The sequence below is a fragment of the Calonectris borealis genome, chromosome 10, assembly GCF_964195595.1.
Source record: "Calonectris borealis chromosome 10, bCalBor7.hap1.2, whole genome shotgun sequence".
NCBI classification, from domain to species: Eukaryota; Metazoa; Chordata; class Aves; order Procellariiformes; family Procellariidae; genus Calonectris; species Calonectris borealis.
The window spans coordinates 13,337,693-13,354,466 of record NC_134321.1 but is presented as its reverse complement, the minus strand read 5'-3'; the positions used below and the strand labels follow the sequence as shown (position 1 = coordinate 13,354,466).

General features: G+C 44.1%; 1 protein-coding gene across 2 annotated transcripts in view; it reads left to right on the top strand.

Moving 5' to 3' along the window:
• MGLL (monoglyceride lipase) overlaps nt 1–16,774 on the top strand; it is a 67,928-nt gene that overhangs the window by 16,830 nt on the left and 34,324 nt on the right. For both annotated transcript variants that reach the window (XM_075158920.1, XM_075158917.1), the window contains exon 3: nt 5,563–5,669. In XM_075158920.1, the coding sequence (XP_075015021.1) occupies nt 5,563–5,669 (107 nt within the window). The remainder of the gene's footprint in view (nt 1–5,562; nt 5,670–16,774) is intronic.

Below are 16,774 nucleotides of genomic sequence, written 5' to 3'. Positions count from 1 at the left end.
AGCTAACACAAGAATGCATACCTTTAATTGGTTTTTCATTATAATATACTTTGGAAGCAAAATATACATACATGACATTACATTCTTAACAAGTTAAAAAGGTTTGTGACCAACTATGCAGTTGCTTGTCCAAAAATGCCACCAGTGAAATGGTTTTGATAAATAAAGGTTAATTGTTCAGTGTGGTTCTAAGACTCAGGCTGATGCCAGCTACAAAGGAACTGATAAATCAGCTCAAACAACACAACAAAATGTAATACTTAATTTCAGTAAGCCAGTCATTTTTCTGGCAGCCTAGCTAACTCAGAGCTTTCCTGTCAGTTAGTTTTTAAAAATTACTTTAGCAATTTAGTGTCAAGTATTCAAAACTGCTCAAGTCAGATGTTCGTTGTTAGAGTTGATCTGGTTCTGGTAACAACATACATAATACCAAATGAAAAGCATAGTTGCCTTACATCATAGAATAATATGGTATTAGCTTAAGTTGCAAGGGCTTGATTCAGGAAATCAATTCCACGTGTGATTAAATCAGTCCTTATTCAGGACAGCCTTTATAAATCCTTTTTTAACTTTTCTCTTGTACTTTGTAAGTCCTACTGACTTTCATGAACTGAAGAAAGTTTCCTGAGGTTAAGCAAGTACTTAAATATTGTTCTGAAGAGGGGTGCTTTCGAATGGTGGAAGAGATTGTATTTTTCATATATGCAGTCATAGGAAGCTTGTCTTCAGTTCTTTGGTCTAGCCCCCGTGTTTTGGGTTATTTTCTGGCAATAAAAGAGCATGCACGGTGTCCCACAGAAGTGCCTCTATCCCCAGAGGACACAAGATGTTAAAATCATACCATCCCACTCACAACCTTCCTCGTCTAGTTCGGTTTTGACATGATTTTTGTTGAAAATAAAGCAAGAACATGGGTCTTACACCCAGAAGGGCCCAAGTCCTGAGTTGTGTTTCTGGCCTGCCACATGTCATAGCACAGCAGCTTTGAGTGTTGTTTCAAGGTATGTTTCTTCCAATGACAGAGCCCTGGTTTAAGAGGGCTCTTGCTCATTTGTGTAAGCCCGGTGCTGAGTTTATTTTCCCTGCAGTTCTTCTCCTGCAATGGATTGTGGAATTGCATCTCTAAACAATTGTACTGGCACGGCAGAGGTGGCACCACGTGCCCAGCAATAAAGAAGGTGGGAACCTCTAAAACTGGTTCTGCTCTTGCGCCTAAAGCTGAATTCCTGTCCTGCAAAGCTGCTCCCCACGCAAGAAGTGAACTATTAGAGGACGTGAAGTTACAGTGAGAAATATGGAAGGGTTGCAAGCAGCTAAAGCTTGGATCAGCTGGTGACCTCTCCGAGCGGCAGGACAGAAAGACAATGTTTTTGTATGGGTTTGTGCACACCGACCTTGCGTGGCAGCCTGGCCTCTTCCACTCCCGACCTCCCTGCTTCAGGCAAGGATGTTGCAGTGCCTTGTACCAGCGGCAGCTGGGCGTCGCTCTGTGTTGCTTACTTAGCCCGCTGCAACTGCAACACGGGAGGGACTGATACCAGTCACGGGTGACCAGCACAGTGGAGATGTGGGAGCAGGGACTGGTCACTGGTATATGCCATCACTTCCTAATGGGACATAAGTAAACACAGCCAGTAGTTGATTTGACCAGTAAAGACAAATATTGTCCTTTTGTTGTAGTAAGTAACTGCATCTCCTTGCCAAGCTGGGCAGTACCAGGAGGCAGAAACCTGCAGTGGGGGGGGAGGAGGAGGAGGTGAAGGCTATGGGAAGGGCAGGGATGTGTGAAAACTGTCTGTTGCTTTTGCAAACAGCAGTCAATAAACTGGTTTCCTTTAATAGCCATAGTTGTTGTTGCATTAGTTAGGTGAAGGCAAGCACATGGATGCTTACTCATGCTACAGCTCACACCTCGGCTGTGTGTGGAGACCTGCAGAGTGTGGGGAAATCATGCTGTTGTGTGATTAGGTGCTTTCTTGAGCAGATGCCAAAGCAATGCCATTTCCTGATGTTCAGCAATTACAGTTCCACCCGCCAAAGCCAGCTGAAGCATCCAAATATATATAGGGTTTCCCAACCTGCGGTTAGAGAGACCGGAGTTAGCACGGCTTCAGGCACAGGTCAGTCTCCACCAGAAAGCTTTGCAGGCTGTGCACAATGTTCTCTACCTGAGATGTGCACATTTCCAAGGATTTCACCAGTGCAACTGCAAGAGCTGGAGGTGAAGAAATTTCTCCCCAGGATCAATTTGGTACATGGCCAATACGCAAACCTCGTTTAAACAAAATTTCCACTGAGGTCGCGCGCAGAGGCACTGCAGCCCTACAAAATCTTAAAGCCTGCAAGGGTTTCTGTATTAATTTTAAGTGACTCTGTTGAAAGCAGTCTCTGATATTCTATTATTCCAGCCATTGCAGTAGGAAAGCGCAGGCTGCGATTCGAGAGCAGGGGTGTCTGCAAAAATGTTTACATACAGTAAAGAACTGCTGTCAGTCAATCTAATCACTCACTGTATTTTCATGCCAGCTTGCTAGTGAAAATATGTTGCACCATGTATTTGTTATACTGCCTTCAGGTATTATTTGCCAAATCTAAACTTGTTTTGTAATGGAAAATGGGAGATAAGGTGAAAGAGCCAAATCCTTCAATCCTTGCTCAGGATAATTGTACTAATTTCAATTTTTCATGCTCTTGTGTTTAATGTATGGCCCCTGTGCTTAGGCCCAAAAGCTGGAGCTAAAGAGCTGTGTAGAAGTGACCTAGTTTTTAGTCAGTAAAGCCACTCTCACTTTTTATTGAACAACAAAACGAGCTATTTGTGATTCGACATAACGTAATTCGGAAATTTTACTCCTTGTTGACGACTATCGATAGGACAAAACTTTCAAAAGTATCTAAGTCTTCTCAACAGCTACTGCCATTAGGGCTCTTAAGGCACAAACAGTCTCAGGAATTTTATTCAGTGTTTTGCAGACAAATAATAACCCAGGTCTCTTCCCCGTGGTGTCCAAAGGCTCAGTTCTGCCACGCCTGGCAATTGCTGTGCTAGATGAGAGCAGAGGTTGCAGGAACACCTTGCCTCTCTGAAGCATTGAGTTTTTTCCTTTTCTCACTGGTTTCACAGAAGATGAGGGGGCTGAGCATCTAGCAGGATGCTGTCAGGCAAAGTCGTGGTGCTGCATCAGTGTGAATGAAAGCAAAATTAGGGCTTTGCTGTCAGGGGGATGAAATAACAGCAAGAATTTCCTAGCAGAGATCTCTTTGCCAGCTTCCCATTAGGTTTCATTCACTTGATGCATTTCAGTGCATACATTCAAATAATATTTCTCTGAGAAATGAAGGGCTGTATTCAGTCAGCCAGGTTGCACCTTAACCTCTGTGCCTAGTCAGCAGAGAAAAAGGTAGGTCCTCCGAGGAGTAACCGAGGGCTTAAGAAAGACACTGAGCAGGGAAGCTGTCAAGAGCCAGGCAATAGGAGGTACGTGGCAGAGAGACTTAGGCTGGCTGAGTCTGTTGGATATCAAGGTGATGGGTACACAGGAATCTTCTCTCACATTTCCTCAGTTTCTGCATTGGAGTCCTGTGCACGCAGTGCCACTGCTTGCCGTATCGCAGAGTCCAGAGCGTGCGGGTTAACAGCCTGGCTTCGCTTCACCCCCAGCCCCAGCGCTGCATTTCTGAATGTTTGGCAGATCTGCCAGCCCTAGACTTGGGGACTGTGATGTGTGGTCTCTTAGGTGACCCAGGACCAGATACCAGATACGAAATACCAGACCATTACGCGTAGGTGGAAGCAGAAGCATTTGGATAGTGCCTCCAATTTTCAGGGGCACGTATAGAATAATGACTCGCTATTCCAGCACTGGCTGCAGTCTCTCTGCTGGGCTGCCTATATCTGGGAGAGGTGGGACACGTAAAGCCATGATGCCTTTGCTGCAGAAAGTTAATATTTTCTGCTGTGGAATGAGCAGTCTCTCCATTTCTTCAGTATTTGGAGCTATAATAATAGACCCCGCACTCTGAAAACCAGACTGTCTGGCAAGCGCATTGATAACTTGACAAATCTATTGACTGGGGAAGATGATAAAGAAAGAAATGATTGTTCCACACTAATCATTTTGAAACCTTCAGTGATACTAAAGAACATTTGTAAGGCACAGCAAGGCACATGCTTCATGACCTAACCTTGCCTTTGCTAATTACTATTAGACAGATACCAGAGCATCTTTGCATTGCTGCTTTTGTGTTTGCTGTGTGCTCTGTAAAATCCTTCTGGTTTCGATGGATGCTCTTTCAAGTTGTCTAGCATGAGCAAATACTTTGAAGCAGGTGCTAATCAAAGAGCTAGAGCAGGAGTTTCTGCATCACCCAACATCTTTTTTAACTTTAAATATATTAAGATCAAAGCAGTATATTGCAGTGAATACACTGTCTAAAAATGTACTCAAAACCTCAATCAAAATAAAGTTGAGGAATTCAGTAGCTGTAAACTGCTGTCATTATTTTATGTTGACAGTTCATTTAATATTTCACTGTTAATGTACTGAAAATGTCTAACTTGTAGCCTTCAAACCGTTTTGTGGTTGCTGATGTTGTAATGACAGATGGTACTTTGAAACAAGTTATGTTTATGTTGCTAAAGCTGGATTTTAAATAGTCACCTGTCGAATTCAGCAAAACTTCTGTAATTTCATTGCTACTTTTGCTATAGTTCTCGTCTAATTCTATACAAACTTTGCCCAGTAAAAACACTGGGAAGGTTCATTCAACTTCAGCCACTCTCACTTGATGCCATGCCAGTAAAAGTAAAGCAGCATTGGTAAAACTGGAATCTTCAAAGGTAAGTATTAGCATGTCTTTCAAAAAGAAATGTCTATTAGACTGGGTTTTTTATGATCCCTGTCTATAGCCATACGGTGGCTACTTAAGAGTCACTTTAATCACCAAAGTGAAGCAGCTGTTTTGGGGCAGACACTGGAATGGTAAAATTACCAGAATTGGGGTCAAAAGAGAAAATTTCAAACTCCAACCAAAGTTCTGGGCTCTGCTTGAGACCTATTCTTTAGCTGAAATTTCATCTTTAAGAGTGCTCTGTAGCATCAGATGATGTTGCAAGGTATAGAGTTAAGGACAATATTTGTATTTGAAACCATGGAGAAATACCAATCCCAAAAGAAATCAATGGCAACACTCCCACTGTAGGAGCAGTGTAGACGCCTCAAGCCCAAGACATAGTTATCCAGCTGAAGGATTGATGCTGATGCCCATCTGCCTCTTCAGCTTGCAGCAGACAAAGGGGAAGGAGCAGTGTCTGTCCCACGAGCAGCTGACATCCATGTGGTCTGTCCTACTAACACCTGGTGAAGACCAGGTCGATGGCAGGTCAGGATGGCAATCGGTTCTCCTCTGTTAAAACCCACCTCAGCCATTATATACTTGCCTTGTATTTGCTGATGTCTGAAACGCTGTTGCTAAATTGAATATGCTGTTTTTACTTGCAGCTCTGAAGCCTTTGTGGGTTGATTGCTAAGTTAATGATTTATACCTTAATGCTCCATTTAGGGCCCTCGTGTTTATCGCTCATGGCGCTGGGGAACACTGCGGCCGCTATGATGACTTGGCCCAGAGGCTGACAGGACTTAACTTGTTTGTTTTTGCCCATGACCATGGTGAGTAGCCTAAAACAGTTCTTGATTTACAGCAGCTCAGGACTTTACTGAAGCAAATGCCATTAAAGCTACCCAGCAGTAAGAGAAGAGTTAATAAAATATTTACACCTCAGCATAAATGAGAAAGGGATCATCTGTTGCTTTGTAAAGATCTGCATACTGAATCTGTAAAAAAGCTATCCCTGTTCTTTGGTTTTTCCTCAGCCTTGTCATTGATATTACTGCTGGTGCTATTTTAACCTCTGTCTAAGGGATTATTTCTCTTTCACCTGTCTCTTGGGGGGTGAGGAGTTATTATCCACTGTGGAAGTGGGGCTAGAAACCATTTCTGTTGGATCCATGCACATTGTCCTAAATGATCCCAGAGGGGAAGCTGAAATGACAGCACAGCTTTCATACACCAATACAACCAGGCAGCTGCACCCCTGGGACATGGACAGGATATGGACAGGCACGGAGACACCACACACCTTTCTTTGGACACATCTCCACACTCCAGCTTGTGGAGAGACACTGGCGCTGGCTGTACACACCTCAGCTCTGGTGAGAAAGCAGCTTGGGCATGCGAGGCTGTGGTAACACAGCAGCACCACTTCAGCCCTCAGCCAGTAGGTCCGGGCAATGCTTGTGCCACGTAGACTTACTGTCCCAGCCTCTGCTGGCTTGAAGATCTCCGCACTGTGCTCCATTCTGTGACGCAGATATGCTGGGCATCACCAGATCTCCTGCAGCACATGAACTGGGACATCCCGATAACGTACTTGGACCATCTATCCTCGTTCTTTGGTAGCCTCCTGTCACACCTGACTCCTATAACTTCGCAACTTCTTTGTGCTTGGAAGTATTTGCTTTGTTTTTATCATTGCAGATCGCCGCCTCCCTGCAAGAGTCACTCTAGATATTAGCAAAATGAATCAATGGGATTAATGATGGCAGTGGACAAAAGGCAAGGCCAAATTCTGAGGTTGAAATGGGATGAATCTCAGTTAGTGTAAATCTGCTCTCCTTCTGGCAGATCCTCCCCTGCCATCGGAAAGTATCCTGCAATACATTGGAAAGTATCCTGCAGTTTACTTGGCTGAAGCTGAGACTCAAACCTGCCCCTAGATCTCCTCAAAGACAGGACTGCTTAATTTGAGCTTGAAGATCCTGAATGCGGTAGAAGTTAGAGCATGTGAGACATGGCACCATTTACTCTGCGAGAGGAAAGGTAAAACCTTACTGAATCCAGGTGACCGAGGCTTCCCCTCGCCCTTGCTCTCATGACTCCCTTTCAATCACAGCACTGCACTTACGTGCAAAAATTAACCTATATTTTCCCTGAAAAATAGAATACCTAGTCCTCAGGATAGCTTGCAAGGAAAACAAATAAAACCCATGTGATTTTTCTGGACAATCGACCACATACCAGGGCTGGCTTTACAAAGACAGTTGACCCGTGCAGAAGTATCGCTGCTGACCATGAGTCTCTTCCTCCCATTATAGGCACAATATTTCTAAGTGTTGATTCATTCATTTCGATGTCCTTCCGAGTTGGACGTAGGCTAGCAAGAGTCTGCAGTAACCCCGGTAGAAAGTGTCTCCGTTCCTCTCTGTTTATCTGTATGGCGTAAAGTTCATGAGAAAGGCGATGGAACAGGCCACATGCCGTCCACGCTGCAGCTGCTGTGGGTAGACCACAGACAATATGTACAAAAAGTTACTAAACTCCAGGATATACAAGCAATTTATTCAGAGCCACCGTGGGCCTACAAGAGACTGCGGTCGCTCGCTGTGCATGCTTAATGTCATGACTTAGTTCCTCATTCTCTTAATACTTGATAAAGGTTTTAAGAAGTAGAGTTAAAATAACAATATTTGAAGCAACAAACCTAGAAGAAACGATAAAACATTGTATTTATTGCATGGATTTGATACGGAGAATGCCTCTTCTGTTGATGGAGAAGGGCCCTTGGGGTGAAGGTTCCTGTCAGGCATTTTTTGTGCTGTATAAAGAGACAGTCATCTGCTCTCTTTTTCCTTGAATATCTTTTTGACTAGAGAAGCATAAATATTTTGTGTTTTTTTTTCTATAGGCTGATGTTGCTGGATTAATTAGTTCACTTCAATTAATACAAATCTGGTTGCTCAGGCCAGTTAACAACTTCATTCTCCCTGTCAAACCTACAGTTTCTTTTATAAATTCACTTTGGTTTTTCTTCATCAATAACGGAGAGAGGGTAAAGAGGAACCTAAAAGCAGAACAATGGAAACACGGTTGTGTTACACAAAGAGCTAATTTAACTGAGCCTAGATTCACTGTAAGTTAGAAAGACAATTAACGTATTTTAGGCTTTCTAAAATAATCTTTGCACCTAAAGAGGTAAGAGGTGAGGATAAACTTTGTTTGATGGAATACAGGTTACAGCCTGAGCTGGATGCCAGCAAGAGCTGAAGGACATAAACACCTCCATTGCCGACTTTGCTCAGATCAGACTGGGAAGTTTATGGCTTTCCTCCACCATTTTACCTATTCCAAATCACTTCACCACTGTGTTCTCCCTTTGTGTCCCGTCCTTTGGATATCTTTGGGTAATATTAGTTATTCAACTGTGTTAACAAAATAATTGCTTTCTGTTACCCATCTCTTACAGTGGCTCTTCGTCTTATGAGCTTGGCGTAGATTTCCTGACCTGGACATTTATTCTGGTTCTGGTATTCTCATGGATAAAATTCCCAATATAGGTGCATTATCCGTGAGATTATTAATGCAGTTCCACAGCATGGCTAGCATGATTTCCCAAATGAGTTGGGAAGTTACTAGGGCTGTAGGATGCGTGACTTGACTGATTTATATTATGTTTATCCTTCAGTCAAAAGAAGGAAAAATAATTTCCATTTATATTGCTGAGTCTGTAGGAGCTTACGCGCTGGCTCTAAATCTTGCTGAAGGCTGCTCTGCACCACTGTTTCCTGTTACGCAAGGCTTCAGCAAAAAGGTTGGCACTTCACAGAGTAACAGTATTCACCCAAATTTGTGTCTTAGTATTACCCCATATAAGGTATCACTGGCTCAGTTCTCTTAGTATGTCAGGATTCGTGCATTTACTCTTTGGGGTATTTCACAGTAATCCCAAGACTGCCGGACCTCACAGATATGTATTAGAAATTTTCCACTGTGGTGGTCAAAATTTAATTCCAGAAGACCTCTTAACCCTACCTTACATCTAATATTGTTAAATTGCTTTGTTTTATATCAGTCCCATGAAAGAGGAAAATGGTATTTCTTTGTAATACAGCATTTTTTTCCTGTGGTCTCTTATATGGTGTTCTTAATAGGCGGGTAACGGTCTTTCCCATGATTTCTGGGTTTACTTGGCATGCAGCTTCATGAAGGCAGAATTAAGGCTGCTGGGATGACCTTGCTATGCATTTCTGCAAGCTTTAGGTATTTTGAAATGACATCTCACTTTTTCGATTTCCTTTCTATATTACTATTAGTTTATTATGACAACATTCTGATGACAGAAAAAAGAGACAGACAAACATATTAGGTTATTGGCAATCAGTTTAGGAGAGCCCTCTTAGAAGGAATACCCGTGGGAGATTCATATTGTAATTCTTCAGTCAGTCACAGGCAGATTGCAGCTCCTTTAGTTATAATGCAGTATTTTTAGGGATCTGTAAAGCTGAGAGCCAAGGAAAATTAGAATAAAGGATAGAGAATGTGGCTTTGTTTTCTCATACCAAGCATTTTCAGTTGGTAAAGCACATGATGTTCCAGCTATCCTTATCTCTCTTCCTATAACATCTTATTTGCTGAGATCTTATTCTCTATGGTTGCATTACATGGCCAGAGCCCAGAACAACCACAATTTCACCTTCAAAAGTACATGTCAACTAATAGCAGTTACAAAAGCATTTCCAAGATGCAAGGGCCACAAAAATGTATTTACTTCTCTCAGACTTTTTAATGTAGTGGCACTGGCCCTCTTTGGTGCTTCTTACGGGTAATGTGGCTGTCTTACGTGAAAATGAGGAAGGTGAAATAGCCCTAACCTGGCAGCAGTTCCTAGCCCTTAGATTTGCTTCAGGACAGCCCCCCAACCTCCCTCTCTCTCCAGACAGAATAAAACCTCTACCTGTCCTGGTACATGGAGACCTCCAACTCTTTGGCCCTCTTTGAAGATGTTGAATTTCCCACGCTCGAGTTTTGTGTAACATCAGATCAAAGCAAAGGGAAAGGTTGCAGCTCTTACACCTTATTCATATTCCTTAGATGTTTCTAACTGAAGTTCAGCTTTCTTTTTCATCCCCGCTGCTACTTTGTGTGTGGTGAGCATTTCTGATGGGTTAGCAAGTCCCTCTCAGACACCTACTGCTGCTCATGCTCCTCATTAATTTTCTCACTGTTTTCTCCATTTAATGAAGCACTTATTTCTAAAAAGTAGAAAATAGCTGGAGCAGAGATTTTTCAATGCGTCAAATATTAGCTGGTTTTGTTTTGTTTTTTTTCCAAGTGATTGCTATGTTGTTCTTGCAACTGTTAAAAGACCATTTTGTTGATGAGAACAGAAGGCTTTTATTTATTCATAGCTCTGGGAAGGACTGACCTACACAGAAAGGTTAAAAAGGGCTAAACATGGTCAAACTGGGAGGGGGGGAAATGACTAAGAAGTATGTCAGCATTAATAAGAGCAAGAATTAGGGCAGCACCGCGAGTGAGAAGTAACAGCTCATGCACACCAGCGTGAGGGAATGTTCCTGGAGAGCAGCGCTCGCTGATGATGTGATCAGGCAGACTTCAGGGCAATCTCCAGGGATGGAGTCAGGAAAAACTTGGCAAGCGCTGTTCGGAGCTGGTTTGCTCGCAGAGCAGCACAACTGTTCCTTGGTGACTGTTAGCGAGGCTGGGTACGGGCCTGCTTACCCATAGCAATCTGTTCTCTTTCTGCTTCCTCCGACTGAGTCTACCTCACTAGAACTGGAAAAGTTTAAACTGCTTTTCTGCAGAGACATAGGAAAGAATGGCACTCATTGTTTGCATTTCCTTTGATAGGAAGCTTACGATGGGTTGTGGGTATTTTTGTTTATTTTTTTCCAGAGAAGGGCTCCTGGCCTTCAGCATAATACATGAACATTGCTGGGGAATAAAATCTTCCATATGCACTACTGGAAATAACCACAGGTATGGACACATTAGCATTTGCAGGAGTGCAAAATGTCTGTTCTCCCCATGAATCCTGTTCTCATTCATGCCCCCGCAGCAGGAAGAACCTCTCACAGATCTGGGATTTGCTTGCACACGAAGTTGCACTACCTGAACCATACCAGCAGCCATGCTCTGACCAGTTGGACTTCCAATGATGCAGTAGCACTGTGCAGTAGACACATGCTCTCCTTGGCTAGGAAAGAAAAGATAGCACTAGCTGTGTACCTGTATTCATGCATTCTCTTTTGGGCATTTTCTGAAGTGATGAAAGTTGTTCTCCCAGGAGAAATTCGTAGTGCTGCCCAGCCCTATGCGTAAATACAGGTCCTGAACCTATCCATGCTGTAGGCAGAGCTCCCGTAGCAGGGTAGCATGGCTGGCGGGCAGCGAGATCTGCGGTCGTGCAAAACCAGAGTCTTTCCCAGAATCAAGTGTTGTGGGGTGGTGGAAAATGCTGTTACAGTGCACAGCAAGGGCAGGAGGAGAGTCAGAGCCAGCTGTCAGGTTGAGTTCCCCTCTCTCCCTATGTATTTCCTGTGCATAAAACCCAGCTTTTCAAGAGTCAGGAAAGCACTTTCTTTTAATATTTTTACTAACAGTTCCAGCCCCGTTCATGTTTGTCAGATAAGGACTGCTGCGGGGGCATTTGCTGCTGATAGTTTGTTAGGATTGTCAAGCAAAGAAGAAGAAAGTTCTTCAGGGCTTCAGATTAAACTTTGCAAGTACATTCCCTATGGGAAAATTAGCCCTTTTGTTCTTCAAATTATCTCAACTTGTCTGTCTTTCAGTCTTTTATGATAATTCATTTGGAGCAGGGAGAGAGCTGCTAAGGGGTGATTAATCTGGCCCACCATGGTACAAGTGTATAGACATAAATCTTTGTGCATATAGCTCTGAAAACTGCTAGATTGGAAGCTCATGACAGAGCAAAAACAACAGAAATATAAGGGGACACTTAAATGATTCTTTGACCCTTGATCCATGTTAAGCGTCATATGGACCCATGAGCCCTGTCTGGAATTAATCCATTTTCCCCTTTTAACCTGGGGGAAGATTGAGTCGTAAACACGGCTGCGACATCAAAAGCGATGTCTGCTGCGTGGCGTGCGGGCAGAGAGGGAAATACCAGAGAAGGGCCATGCTGGTCTGCCCCACCTCTCATGTTCTCTCTTGTAAGCGGCCGCTATAGGTTCCTCGTAGCAGGGGGATCCCGGAGGAGACGGCTCTTTGGCCTGGCTGGCAGAGCACTGCCGGTGCCGTTTTATCCCTGTTTTGACTCCGTATTCGGTACGGTCCCAAGCCAGCCTAGCTTTCCCTAGCCTTTCCTTCTCCAGATGTTGAACGAAGGCAGCAGTCAGGCTTATCTGCTTTCCAGGGCAGCGGTGAGGAATGCTTAGCATGTGTGGGGTGCGCCGGAGGTGAAACCACAGAGTGTAATTACAGGGTGAGAGTTCAGATACTGCAGTACACCATGTAACTCTTTAGGCAGCGAGAAAACTCTTAAGAACCTGGAGCAAAGTCATCCTATAAAACAAATAGCTACTGAGTAAACTTACTTCTGCCACCCTTTTCTAACTCTGTTTCGGTTGTGGGGATTCTCATGTAAAGTGGGGCTAGGGCGTGTGCTTCTCCCAACACAGACGTGAATTCTGAACTTGAAGACCAAAAAGCAAGATTAACTCGAGATGAACTGGGAGACCAGCCTACCCACCGCTGATGAGCTGCAGTGAAAACCAAAGTGAAACCAGTGGCTTCTCACCTCCAGCTCTTCTGGAGTGACGACTGGTCTTGTGGCACTGGATCTCAGAGCAGCAGTGACAGCTTGCTAAGGAAAACAGGTCATTCAGTTTGAGCCTCTTTGAAATTATAGGCAAAATGCTTCATACTGCTAAAAGATGCAACTTTCCCCATGTATTGGACAAGCTCTTGAACACACTCTTTCAACTGGATAGTGTATTTTCTCTTGCTTTCTCCCAGAAAAAGAGCTGCATGGAGTTGGGTGGTCGTGAGATAGTTCCTCCCAGAGGGGCCACAGCTCATGTAGGAAAAAGTGGTCTGGATACACCTCCTACAACACATTGATGCTGAAATGTGCCTATAATTGTACCAGAATACAGTGTAGCCCAAGGGGAGTATCTTGTGGCACAACAGGCAATTGTAAGTTCTTTGAGATGGGTTTTATTAAACGGAGGTGTACACACTATTTTTGTTATTTTTGAGAAGCTCATTACAGACTTCGGCAGCCCAGTCTTGCTGTGGTGAAGCCATCTCAGCAGTGACTCTGTCACTTTAGTGCTCGCCCTTCATTCACACTGGGATCACACAGTCCCGAATCTCTGCCTGCACCACATGGCATCTTTCAGGGTAGAAAGCAGTGTTTCCGTTTGAGGGGAGCAACCACACAACAGCAAGAAAACACTAGGTGAATCATGAAAGCAAATAACCTACAGTGTCTCATGCTCTAGAGGAAGCCACAAGCTGGGACTTGGAAATGCAAGTGCGGCTTTTGTTTTGTTTGTCTTGTGAAGGCAGATGAAACAATGCTGTCGAGCCAGGAAGCAGCTAGACCACAGCAAACTAAAAATAAAGAGGCAGTGAGGCTGCACATAGCTGATGGATCTGACAGCGCACACGTAAGCCGCAGTGGAGTGTTTTGCTTAAAGCGTTTGGATTAGGAAAGGGGCAGGGGATACTCAGAGGTGTTTTCCCTCAACTCCACTCAGGGGATGAGATTTACTTTGTTTCACGGACTTCCCAAGAGTAATACTGGAGCCATGCTGATGTAAAAGTGCGGAAAACATGGTCCTGCACCTATCTTTTAGGCAAGGGGATTCGGAAATTGTGAGGACTGGATACACCTTTAGGACAGACACATAGAAGCAAAAGCACCTGAAATCAGACATGTAGTGTCACCTAATGTGTGCTATGAAAGCATGCCAAACCAAACCTGGGCTGCTCAAAGCAATCTATTTGTTTATCTGACCAATTTTTTTTTTTTAAGTCAGATTTTATTGTAGTATAATCAGTGATGTAAGACAGGCAGATAAGTTCTGTGCTATAACCCAGAGCTGGATGCAGGCATTGTTTGGATGGGGGGGCAGGCAATGCAGGTGCTCCTTCATCACTGCCCCATATGTGCCCATCACTAGATGATAATGTTGGACTGCAGTAAAGATTGCAAAAGAATGGTTATGGTTTCCTCAGTTCCCCCAATGACTCCTTCCAACCGCTCAGCCATTTCCTCACTGCTGTAACAATAGATCGTTGAATAAGCAACAACATATCATCCAGTCAAACAGGATCTTTGGCTCAGGTCCTGGCTGAGCTGAGCTTGCTCTTGATGCAGCAGAGGTGTGGGTTTGAGCTCCGAGTGGAGCGGAGCTGGGACACCCTACATTCCAGCCTTGCCCCATCCACCTGCCATGAGCCGTTCTCTTTCCTCGCTCCGTCAGGTGATGAGAAGAAGGTGCTGCAGAGCCAGCTCCCCTGGCTTTGTTGCTTTTGTTCCCTCTTGTGAGGGAATCCCTATTGGGGCTCGCGGGGATCTGAGGAGCTGGCTTTTTACTCTGAAAGCAGTGGGCCGTGCAGTCTGCCCTATTTCTCCTAATTATTCACTGCTTACTGATGAGCAGAGGGACAAATGTCAGTGGGTCATTCCATGAGATAGTACATCTTCTCAGCAGCTGCTTCGTGAACAAAGCCTCGCTGTTGGCCTTCACACAAGGAGGCGTGAGGCGGTAACAACGGCCCTAGTGAGAGGGGACACAGCGATAGAAGGAACAGAGTGCTCCCTTTTGAACACAACGACTTTGAGCGTGGAGCTGTCGACACTGGCCACCCTCCAGACCATGCTCCTCAACCTGTCACTGTTAACTGTTAACAGACAGGCGGCATGACAGAGGAAAGACATGTCATTCATTTGGGAAACTTAAAAGGCTTCCTTCTTCCCATGAGGGTCGAGTCCTTCTGGCTTCCCTTCTGTGATTCTGCCTCTCAGATGAGAGAGAGCCTCCATGATAAAGAGGAGTGGGCCACTAAATTTGTGTGGGGTGCCGATAATGTTGGGACCAAGTGATAGGAATTTTGGATGAGTGGTCCTGATAATCAGGAATAAAATATCCTTTATTTGGACAAAGGGTTCACTTTGGTGAATAAGGGAAACTAAAGAGGAAATAGCCTTGGCTGAACTGAGCTCATTTCGTTTTAGAACTTGTTGTTTTGTTGTCTCAAAGCTCTGTGCAATTGCCATCTGTACTCAGTCTTTACATATATAAATCGATCCCCACATCAAGGGTCAAATTCTGCTTTCACAGCTGCTCAGGTAAATCCAGGCTAACTGTCACCATGTCAGAAAGCAGGTTCAGGCATGTAACTTGTAACTGCATTTCCTGTTAGTGAAGGAGGGTTGGCAACCTCGTGTAATGTTTTCAACAGCTTACTTGCTCTCCCATAACCAGCTTTGCTAGCTGTAGGAGTACGTCTGCGTGCAAGATGGTTGAGGGTGGAAGGACAAGGACCAGATGGTTATTAAAGAGCTAAGGCTGAGAGAACAGATCATTTCATGTTGCTAGCTATGTCTATTATCTGGGGCTATTGGACAGACATCAAACTTGCTTCAAACTTTGTTCCAGGGGTCATTTCCTTTACTGACATCCATAGCAGGACATAAGTTCATAACAGCAAGGACTTTGGCCTCAAGAAGTGTCAGAGGAATCTGTATTCTTTAATGGGAAAAAATAATAAGTAGATGTTGCATATACCATCGGTGGACCTTTTTCATTAATGGGGTGGATGATGGGATGGAGAGCACTTTCAGCAAGTTTACAGGGGTACCAAATTGTGGAAAGTGAGCATATGCTGGAAGGCTGCTATTCACAGGGACCTTGACAGGCTGAAGAAATGGACTGGCAGGGACCTTATGAAGTTTTAACAAAGGCCCTTGCGAAGCTTTGCATCTGGGGTGGAGTAACCCCATTCAGCATTAAAGGTTGGGCACTGAATGAATAGAAAGCAGCTTTGCAGAAAACAACCTGGGGATCCTTGCAGACAAGTTGAACATGGGTCAACAGTGTGACCTTGTGGTGAAGAAGGCCACCACATACTGAGCTGTATTGGAAAGATTATAGCCAGCAACTCAAGAGAAGTGATTATTCTCTTCCATTCAGCATTTGTGAGACCACATCTGAAGCGCCGGGTCCAATTTGCTCCCCAGTAAAAGGAAAACATTGACATACTGGAGCAAGGCCAGAAGAGGGCTGTCAAAACAATTAGAGTACTGGAGAACAAGATGTACGAGAAGAGGCTGATAAAACTGGGTTTATTTAGCCTTAGAAGAGAAGGCTAAGAGGATATCTTACTGCTGTCTAGAAGTCCCCAGTGGGAGGGTGTGGAGACAGCAGAGGCAAACTCTTCTTGGAGGTGCACGGTGATGGGATGAGAGGGAACTGACTCAAGTCACAGCATGAGAAATCCCAATTGGATACAAGGAAAAATGTTTTCACCATGAGGGCAGTCAAATGCTGGAGCAGGACCCAGAGAGGTGGGGAAATCTCTAGCCTTGGAGATATTTAAAGCGCAACTCAACAAGGCCCTGAACGACCTGATTGAATGGGAAACACTTTGAGTAGGGGCTTGAACTAGATAATCTCCATATGTCCCTTCCAGCCTCAATTATTCTTTATGAACTAAAGAGCATCCTAGCTGCTAGCATTTGGGATGTTGCTTCCAAAATTAAAGCACAGGAAGTTTTGAAATGGGTGAAGAAATTACCCTCTTAAAAGCTTCATCTTCAGGGAGATGCTTTTGATGTCTTTGCACAATGAGAAAAAGGAAGCGTGTTTATTTTCACCTTTACAGGGACAATTTTTCCATAGCAACAGCATTTCATTAATGTGACTAGCTTTCCTATTGTTTA